Raw genomic sequence first — 10,681 nt, 5'->3', positions numbered from 1 at the left:
CAGCATGAAGAGCGAGGCGGGCAGCACTGCAGCACAGGGCTCAGCTGGGGAAGGGGCTGGGGGTCAGCTCGTCCAGGACCCCGCCTGCGGCCCAAGGACAACGTCCTCGTGTGTGGCTGTCACCTTCGCCAAGCATCAGCCGGGACAGGAGTTGTGCACCAGCAGCACGCACCCTGTTCCTTTCCTTTCTGTTCCTTGATGATGGTCACGCACCGGAACAGCCCCTGGCCCTGCCCAGCACCATCCCTCCCCAGGTCCTCTAACCACCTCGCGGTCCTCCCTGGCGGGGGGCACAGTGAGCTGGGCTGGAGGACGCCACGGGCCTGGCCGTGCACACGAAGCCCCCTGCAGTCAAGGTGAAGGGGTACACCCAGATATGCGCCTAACGCAGGACGCGGGGCTCACCCCACCCGCACCTGAGACCCAGAGCCCGACCTCACCAGCCACGGAACAGCAACCCAGGGGCTGTGAAAGGCTGTGGCGCTCAATGACCGTGGGCCACCTCCTCCCTGGGGGACCCCCCCAGCTGACAGGGCGGCCACTGCACAAGCCCCCAAATAGACGAAACAGGAGCCACGAGGACAAAAGCATCAGTGATGTCTTGGCTGATGGACTGAGGGCGTTATTTCTATGGAAGAATCACAGGCACCTCATTAAATCTTACATGGACACTTAGTAAGTCTGACAAATATAACACACAGAAAATAGAGGTGCCTAATGCATAGTATAGCAGAAAAAAATAATTTTTGGACCTTTTTTGAAGTTTATGTAGGAAAAACAAGTTGAGAAATCAACAGACAAGCTCCTCCTCAACTTCAAATCAAAGTACAGTCGACCTTTGAACAACGCCGACCCTGCACACGGTTGACAGTCTGCATAGAGTTTATAGGCTGCCCCTTATTCAGCAGTTCCTCCACAGCTGTTCTGCATCTGCAGATTCAACCAACCACGGCTCATGCAGCACTGCAGTGTATGCTCCCGAATAAACACCCGTTTCAGAACACGGTGTGCAGCGTGGCAGGGAGCACCCCGGTGGGACGCGCAGGGCTGGCACGAGGCTGTGGCTGGGAGGCTCCTGGTGGCTGCAGGCACTGACTCTGCACTCGAGGCCCTGGGGCCTCTGGATTGTGTACAGTGAGCATATACCACCTACTCAATAACCATACACAGTTTTTGAGAAAAAACATGGTACCTTGTCAGCTCGGGTCAAGTCTGACCCTATGTCATCTTTCAGCTGACTGTGCTCTGTATTCGGTGAACAGCTGGGTCTGTCGCCCTCATTTCTATTGACAAGGGTGTCCTGACCCCATTATGTTCTTGCTACAATATAACGTTTCAAATAAAGCACTCGAGGGCTCCACTGTATTAGACTGTGCTTCTAGCCTGCCGGGCTGGCGGGGCTCCGGGGCTCACGCTCACACAAGTGCACAGCAAGGTCCGAGAAGCACCCCGTGATGCCAGGTGTGACCACCTTTCCCTCTCTTAAAACAAAGAGCATACACTCAACTTCGGTGATGAAATTCTACTTACTTCCATTTTTTTTTTTTTTTTTTAGTTGTACCATGCAGTTCGCGGAATCTTAGTTCCCAGACCAGACACTGAACCTGGGCCACGGCAGTGAAAGTGCCAAGTCCTAACCACTGACCGGCAGGGAGTTCCCTCTACTTTCTTCAATTTTAAATTACATTATTTGTAATTATTTAAAGTAAAATCACAGTCTAATTAAAAAAAAAAAGATTGTCTCTGGACTAGTAATAATGTATGTTAGAAGATTTAGGGGGAATATGACATTAAGAAAACACATTGGGCTTAGGGACTATGCTCCCATTTCTCAATGAAATGGGTATAAAAACAATCATTTACCAAAAGCTCCTTATTCTATCTATTCACCAGTGAGCCTGCGCATGACAGAGAGCCCGGGGACACTTCTGTGGTCTTTTGGTCAGTCTGCAGAAGGTCGCGTCAGCCAGGGCAGAGGCCCGAGGGTCTGTCCTGCTGTGTCTCTGTGGTGGGGAGTAAGCTCTCCACTGAACTTCGTAAGCATGAACATTTTATTAGGATGAATGCACCATCAAAATACTTTATAATACTTAAAACCATGGAAAGGTTCATAATATAAAGTGAAGGGAGGAAAAGCAGGATAGAAAACTGCATCTGTCACGTGATTCAGATCTTGTGGTCAAAATACCTACCCACGCATTCATGGACGCATTCATGGAAAATGACCAACACACCCTCAGCTGCTGGAGCTAAAGCCCTCGGGAAGATTACCGTTCACACTGGGCTGTCTCAGGTCTCGCGTCTCCGTCAAATGCCAGCCCATCAGGGAGCCGACCTGACTTCCTCATGCGCCCGGCCGGCTGGTCCCTGGCTGAGTTAGTGTCCTTCACAGAGCTCGTGGTCACCTACCCAGCCCACGCTGTCTCCCTGGGGGGGGCGACACAAGTTCCTCGGAGCCGGGACTGCTCACCGGGGACCCTCAGCGCCACACAGCTGCTCTGCCTGCGTTTTTGTTGAGTGACCGAAGGACTGGGTGCTCTGGGCTGCATCTGACCCCAGCAGACCAGCAGGCCTGTCCCCTCCGGTGGCTGCACCCCTCCTGGGGGCACCCCAAGGGCAGCACACGTACCCACTTTGAAGTTGGTGGTCTCCAGTGTCGGGCAGGTGAAGAGCCGGGGGAAGACCATGTATATGGGGACAGAGAGGCCCCGACACACGTCCCCGTCGGCGATCTGAATGTTCTGAATCTCTGTGGCATCGCGGGCGTACCCTTCTGCACAGCCTGGAGCAGGGAGAAAGCATCACGCGGTCAGAACACAGCAAACGTCCAAACAGGCTGAGCCACAGGCCCTGCGTGAGTCTAGGAGAGCCTGCATCAGCCCAATCACCTGCTCTCCCCCCGTCTCTGCAGGATTCTGGAGTCCTCCCTCCCTCCACATCCCACGCTCCTCAAACATACGTTTCTTGGAATCGAGAGGCGAGCTCGTGGCTAAGGGCTGGCGGCAGCGGGGGCAGGGAGGATGGAGGGGAAGAACGGGAGACGGGGACGGAGTGGGGACCTTACCGCAGGTCTCCACGCGCACCAGCTGCAGCTCGATGCTTTTGATGGCGGCCTCCGAGCTCTCCACCACCAGCTCTCCCGTTAGTGGCTGTGTGATAACACAGTTGGTCGAGTTGAGATGTCCTCTGATGAGAAATTTGGGGAGCAAGGCTCTCTAAAACAAGACAAAAACAGACACATCAGGAGTGCGAGGCGCCAGGAGAAGGTACTCAAGTCACTTTGGTACAAATAAAAACTGAAAACAGGGTCAGATAATTTTTATAAAATCCACTGGGACCCTGGTTTACAAAATGGGAAGAAAGGTACAACAGTACTTACATTTTCTGTCAGCTTAAGTAACAGACTGAATCATTCAACAGCTATCTACAGACATAAGGCACCTGATGTTGCTGGCACAGAATGACCAGCTCTCTCACAGAAGCATCCTGATTGCCTAGATCAGGTCTGGAACCCTCCTTCTCACCAAGGACACGACATAAAAATGTCTAAAGAAGTTGCTGACGGTGTTTAAGGACAACCAGTCACCAAAAGGAAAAAAAGAGGTTTTAAAAAGATAATCAATTTTTAAATGTTCCCAATTATGCAATTTTGAAAAACCAAGACATTAACCTTATTTCAAGGAAATTTAAAGAGAACAATTTTCTTCAATGCTTGACTAAAAAAACCTATGGACCTTTTCTCTTCAGACAGAGGAAAATGGTCATGGGTGAGTAACGATGCCACGGGAAAAACAGAACTAAAGAGTTAGAGACATCTATCCTAGTAGTCTTTCCTATGGCTGTGTCCCAGTTACTGCAGGTAATTCAGAGTTTAGAACACCACTGTCCAACAGAAACATAATGGAAACCACAAATGTGAAGCAACTGTGTAATTTAAAATTTTCTAGTAGCCACATTAAAAAAGTAGACGGAAACAGGTAAAATTAATCAATATATCCAAAATATTATCAATTCCACACATCATCAGTATTTTACAGTTATGAATGATGTTTTACATTCTCTTTTTCATACCGAGTCTTCGAAACCCAGTCAGTATCTCACCCTGAATCTCATCTCGATCTGACCAGCCCCACCTCAAGGGTCAGTGGGTCATGCGTGGCTGGTGCCCTGTACTGGAGGTCAAGAGCAAGGGCGCTCTGTACCTGGTAGCCCCCAAAGGCAAAGAACTCTAAAAAAAGTCTTAATTCAAGACAGAATTCTAAAAAAAACTGAAAGAGGCTATTTGTTTAGAAAAAGGAAAAGCAGTAGCAGTTCCCATTAAAATTCTCTTAGGCAACTGCATGTTTCCAATCAAGGTTCAAATTCCTGAGAAGAAAATCTGACTGGCCTACTGGGGTCACTGCTCCAGAAACCAGAGAAGGGAGAGATGTTCAATGGATTTCTGAAAGGCTCCCCATGACACACCCCCACCTCAGCTGTGCCTCTCGCAAGATGAAGCCAATAATCCTCCCAAATTGGCCTTTGACCCGACCCCAGTCAGGAGGGTCCAGGAAGCAGAATGCAGGGTTAGGGTAGGGAGGAAAAGCCACGTCCACAAAAGACAAGTGACCAAGGGCCCAGCTGAAAAACCAGGGTATGTGGCCCCCCTGACAGGCAGTGGCAGCCCCGGGACTCAGGGGAGGGGGTCTCTGGCCACAGTGCAATAAAACTGGGAGAAGACAGTAAAAAATTATAAACATATACCCTCTCTTTTAAAAACCATCCTTCTGCTAAGTAGTTACCGAATTTAAAAAGAAAGTAAAATTGAAAATACAGACTATTTCGGGTAGAGACAAAAATTTCCTCTTGCTGATGACTTGATACCCAAGTAAAGAACAGGTGGGCAACGGTCTGTCAGTGGGATCCGGTTACTAAGAAAGCCTCCCTGGCACTGGTGTGTAAGGAACACATTACCTCTTTGACATTCTGTAAGGTTTCAGGCGTGACAGTGAAGGCCACGGGACTTGGAGTCAGTTTCCGCTTCTGAGGCTACAAGAGGAGGAGAAACCAAACTCAGCAGAGAGTCCACAGGTCAGACTTGCCTTTCCCCATTTAAGGAAACACAAGGTAGCATCGTGAACCAGGAAGACCTTGGCACTAAGAGGCAGGACGCTTGGATTCTAAACACAGTTCAGCCAAGAAACAAGGAAGGCTGTGTGCTGTCCAAGGTCCTCATCCCCGTGACTCAGTTTCCTCATCTGTAAGATGAGGGCAGGCTTCTTAGTCTCTAAGGTCCCTTTCAGGTCCAGAATTTAAAAACAGAGCAGTATTGTTGGGAGACATTTATTCTGAACCTCTTTCTGAGAATAAAAGCCACTGAATCGGCACCATGATCCTGTGCAGAGCTGTTACCAGCCCTGGTCCCACTTCACAGATGACAGTGAGGCACAGAGAGCTCAAATGGTGGCTCAAGCATGGGGCAGAGCTGAGGTCCAAACCCAGGCAGCCTGGCTCCAAGGCCGGTGCAGTTAGCCACTCAGCTGTACAACTGTCTACCAGGAAGAATCACACCTATAACGTAGTTATATGTTAGCATAATTAATTACATGTTGCCGTAATTAGTTAACAAGGATCATCTCCACATTACATACGTGCAGAATCCATCAGTACAGCCAAGCTTCACGGGGCCTGCCCAGTGTCATTTACTCATGGGCTGGGGCCCAAAGGCCACTGACGCCCAGATGGCCGGGGAGCCGTGGAGGAGAAAGGGTACCGACCGATTTGCCAAGTTCACTCACTCACCAAAAGCTTATTCCAGGAAACATTCTTCCTGAATATATTCTTTTTACTAATAGGTTCATGAACGTGTTCTTTAGAGAATAATGTATTCCTCCTCACAGTATACAGAGGAGTATGTAACTTCATGTGCTACAGGTCATAGCATGGTTTGGCTTCTAGTGAAATCAGTCCCGAAGACTCTTGAAGGCCGAGTGCGGGCGGACCCCCCAGGAGCAATGAGGAAGCCCGAGCTCTGTGGCCACCCGTGGGCCGGGGGCCAGGGTCTGCGGGCCCAGCTCTGGGCGAGGGGCTGGGTTTGGGCTCATTCTTCTTCACAAAGTTGGAGGCACTTTTTATTTAGCACATAAAATGGCAGGTGACTTTTTTAGGGGATAATCTACATGAGAAAAAGTTTTTTTGCTTCACTTTGAAAACCCTTGATGGAAAAAGGGAGACTATCCATCTAAATCAAGTTAACTTCCAAAAAGGATAAATATTTTCATCATATTTTACATAAAATATTGTATCACTGAAAGAAATACTTAAAACTATGATTATTAAAAATTTATAAACAGGGAAACTACAAATATTGGAAATCCTAAAAAGTCATAAAAATGATGCAAGGGCATGAGTGATTTTGCCGATCTTATGCACAAGAAATCTGTCTTACATTTTCACTTAATCATCACTAAAAGATACCCATGGACATTTCACAATAGTGTAAAAGGCCCTGCCCCAAAGGACCTGGAGAGGCTGAGACACAGGGGAATCCAGGGCCGTGGGCACGACTACTCACCACCACGTGTCACCTGCAGCCCTGGCACGTGAGAGAAATTTTTAAGGACACTCTGTCACTACAAAGTACTAGCAGAAGGTGTCAGGAGAGGCTCCCCACCCCTGCCCGAGCAGCCCTGCATGTTCTTGCTGTACAGGCCGAGAATGCAAGGCCCTGGCCTTCTCTCCCTGGTCTGGGCCATTTCCCCCAGCTGTCCGCTGAAGCTGCCTTGAGGGACGAGGTGAGTCTCCCTCTAGGACAAAGAGCAGGCTTGCTCACTGCCTGCTATAACAAAGGCGGATTCCTCAGCTTGGGGCTCCGCAGCTGAGGCACAAACCCCTCAGGTGCAGTGCCCCTTTGGGCCCGTGGCGTCACCCAGGGGCTCTGGCCCAGGGGAATAACACACATGCTGACACCAGCCATGCTGGGAGAAATCCAGTCCCCTGTCTCTAACCCAGGAGTCCCGAGTCTCTCCCCAGCATCCACGAAACACTACCAGGCTAACTTATTGCTTGCAAGTGGGGTCCAGTCCCAGACCCCACAGAGGATTCCTATGACTGAGCCCAGAGCCCCCGAGTGCAGCTTACAGCAGAGTGGACGATGAATTCACAGGTCTTGGTCAAGTCCTTGGCCAGCAGGGACCGCCTCATGTCACAGCGCAGGGTATACTGGAGGGAAAGGCAGAGGAAAATACATCCTTTCAGATGGTTTGCTTTCATCCTGGAATTTCCTGGAATTTCATCCTGGAATTTCTTACAAAGAGGCAAGTTGGAGGGAAACTTTGTCCAACTAATGTGTTATATGAAATTAATATACATAATGGGGGGAGTTAATGCTCAGAACAAAAACAGTGCTATTAAAAAAACACTTTAAGGTTATTCCTCAGCCCATTCCCACGGCCATTCTGTAGCTGGACCCCCTGGAATACAGGTGCAGAGCCTCCCCTGTAACACAGGACAGACCAGAGAGGCAGAGCAGGAAGGGCAGGCCTGGAGCAGCAGCTCGCTCACACCCGGTCCTCTGCCTTACCGGGCGAGCCCAGACAAGGAGCACAGCTTCTCTGAGCTTCAGCTTCCTGCTCGCTAACACTACCTTAGTGAGGACCCAGCGAGGTAATGTGTGATAAGCCAAGGCCTGGCACACAGCAGCTCTGGGTAAAACGGCTGCTGTTTTGTAGTAAGGACGAGAAAACACAGGCAGCAGGACTGCAAACCCCTGGACGGCATCTAGACTTCACAGGCCAACCTGGGAGATGTGGGTCAACCCCCGACTCGCTCTCACTTGCTGCGTTCTCTGCATGGGCGGCACCGCGCTAGGTGCCGGCGCAAGGGCAGAGCTGCGCCCCACGTGGGGAAGGGAAGCGATGCTAGTGACAGTGCTGAGTCCTGGAGCCCAGGCCTCCAGGGCATCTCAAAATGAGCTCTTCATATCTTAACCTTAGGAGGAAAAAAGAGGGGAAAGTCTTTGCAAAATTGTCATTTTAGAAAATTCAGATGTATGCAAACGTAAAGAGAAGCGTATAAGGAAGCCCCAGATCCGTCAGCCAGCTTCCCCAACGGCCAGTCCTGTTCTTCCCCTCGGCCCTCCCCCATTGGCCAGCAAAGACGTATCCTGCGAGCAAAAGAACGTGGACAGGAAAGGGATGGAGCATCACGCTTGCTTTGAACTTGGCTGTATTCAACTCCTCTGCTGTCCCTGTGCTGTCCTTCTGAACTAGCCACTGCCGGTGCACCTGCTGCAATGGGCCCTGAGCCGAAAGCTTGGCTTCACCCGGGACTGTCCCTTCACATCCCTGTCCACGACAGACTGTGTGGTAACAAAACTCTACAGTACGATCACTGTCTTAATGTTAATCTTAAACAAAAAATCACAGAACGTATGTTGGATAAAGTGAGCTGTTGTTTTAATCATCCAAGAAAAACATTAAAATAATTTGTAGAACTGGAACTATATGCACAGTTGAGTCAAGAAGCTACAACTATTATGACCAATCTGTCCACGTTAAACAAGAAGCTGCTATGTATTTAAGGTACTCCTGGGAGATTAAAACATTAAAGAAAAAAAGAATCAACCTTTGTCTGCAAGGGCCTTCATATATATATACAGAGATATAGATATAGATATTCTCCATCGAGATTTCAATCTGGTCTCCCCAACCATACAAGCTCAGCGAGGGCTGTACCATATATGTATATGCTATGTTTGTGTGTATAACGTGCAATATATACATGCACGTATGCATGTCCATTGTCTCTCTCCTGTACAGCCCACACGCTGCCTAGAAGAGGCAGCATTTTATTCGGGCTTTGCCTGGTCTCCTTGATGGTTTTCCCGATGGGAACGTCCCTTCCTCATTTTCAGTCTCAGGGCTTTGGGCAGGGCTGATTTCCCCCCATCCCACAGGGGTGTGGAAGTGACCAGAAAGGCAGGACTGTTGCTGGGCCATGGGAAACAGTCCCTTCTGCTGGGGCTGCCAGGCCAGGAGATTGTAAGCCTGTGGCCGCCGGCCAACAACCAGCTTCACCCCCGAGAACACCGAGCTGGGGGCTGACCGGTGCCCGCCCTGGCCTAGACGGTCCCCTGGAATTGAGAGTTCCATGATCCAATATCCCTTTTTTGGCTAAGCCAGTTTGAGCTGGATTTCTATAACTTGCAGATGAGAGAGTGTGAGTAATGGGCACCAACTTTTGGTCACTGAAGGTTTTTAAGTGTGAAAGCAATAATTAGTAATATAAGGCAGCTGGTGGTAAGTGGGGGGAAGGGGAGAAAGATGGAGAAAAGAGGAAAAACACTGAGATTATGTTTTAGGAATTGTGTTAAGTTCTTAAATTTTTTTTCTTTTTTTTTTTGGCCACACAGCACAGCTTGTGGGATCTTAGTTCCCGGACCAGGGATGGAACCCGTGGCCCCTGCAGTGGAGGCACGGAGTCCTGACCACTGGACCGCCAGGGAAGTCCCACGTTAAGTTCTTTCACATGTACTTTCTCAATTAATTCTAATAACACAAATGTAAGAACTGTTGACAAAATATAAGGATAGTCACCACTAATTCATTTATTTAATCATTCAGAAAATATTTACTTGGCATGTTCTATGAGCCGGGCACTACGCTAAATACTTCACACCAAGGCCGCATCAACCCCCCAGGGAGAGGGGTCATGAAGGCTGCTTGGGTCACAGAGGTGGGATCTGAATTTATACCTGCCTGCCTGCTGCTGAAACCCATGCTCTGAATCTTTACGCAATACTGTAACTCCAGCCCAGATCCGTCTGCTGCAAAGCCCTGGATCTTTTCGCTCTATCACGATCCTTCCCAGTTATTAAGGAGTGATCTACACGGTGTGAGCTACAGGAGGTCAGAGGGGGTCAGGAGGGTCAGACTTGAGCAGGGCTCCAAGAGGAGGTGCAAGATTCGATCTTTTTATTTTTATTTTTTATGGACGCGCAGCATGCAGGACCTTAGTCCCCCGACCGGGGATGGAACCCGTGCCCCCTGCAGTGGAAGCGCGGAGTCTTAACCACTGGACCGCCCGGGAACTCTCAAGATTTGATTTTTTCGACTGTCAGTAAACACAGGACAGGAACGAGGAAAGAAAACGCGTGTCAACAGATTTAAAGCAGACTCCTAGAAAGGAGTCTGTCAACAGGAGGACTACCATCTCTACCATTTGATTCTGAACACACAATTTCAGCAGACATGTTGGTACTGCTGTATTTTGTGTTTTATAGTATAAAACCTTGCTAGTATGGCCACAAGAGTAAAACAACCATAATAAAACTTCCCCGTGATTTAAACAACTTTTAAAGGAAAAAGTGCCTGCACAGGGGACGACTAGAAAGACTGCCAGCTTCCTGTATGCTCTATCTACTAACAAGGATGAGAAATGGATGCAGGATGGCTGAGAAGAAGAATCAGAGCAAATAAGATCAAGCCCTCTAAGAAGTTCCCAGGAGTCCAGCCCCTGAAGCTGACAATTTAATACCGGCTACATTTTAAATCCTTTACTCTGTCTTATGATTTTTCCTGTTTTTACATTATGTTACTACAATACAGTTCAGAGGATAAATGCAAAATGTCTTTGCACCCGTATAATCTGAGAAAGATGTTATTAGGGCTCAACAACAACACTTTCTATCCCAAGTCACACA

At 48.9% G+C, this 10,681-nt stretch overlaps 1 protein-coding gene across 3 annotated transcripts in view; it reads right to left on the bottom strand.

Annotated features, from left to right (window-relative positions):
- Positions 1-10,681, bottom strand: part of VPS26C (VPS26 endosomal protein sorting factor C) — a 71,830-nt gene that overhangs the window by 23,357 nt on the left and 37,792 nt on the right. For all 3 annotated transcript variants that reach the window (XM_022552800.3, XM_089910262.1, XM_022552799.3), the window contains 4 exons: positions 7,120-7,200; positions 4,954-5,028; positions 3,065-3,215; positions 2,630-2,782 (listed from right to left, as the gene is read on the bottom strand). In XM_022552800.3, coding sequence (XP_022408508.1) covers positions 2,630-2,782; positions 3,065-3,215; positions 4,954-5,028; positions 7,120-7,200 — 460 coding nt within the window. The remainder of the gene's footprint in view (positions 1-2,629; positions 2,783-3,064; positions 3,216-4,953; positions 5,029-7,119; positions 7,201-10,681) is intronic.

The sequence above is a fragment of the Delphinapterus leucas genome, chromosome 4 (assembly GCF_059928025.1).
Source record: "Delphinapterus leucas isolate spDelLeu-1000000601 "Yukka" chromosome 4, BTC_Dleu_Yukka2, whole genome shotgun sequence".
Classification (NCBI taxonomy): domain Eukaryota; kingdom Metazoa; phylum Chordata; class Mammalia; order Artiodactyla; family Monodontidae; genus Delphinapterus; species Delphinapterus leucas.
The sequence above is the reverse complement of the archived record's forward strand: the minus strand, read 5'-3'. Positions and strand labels throughout refer to the sequence as shown.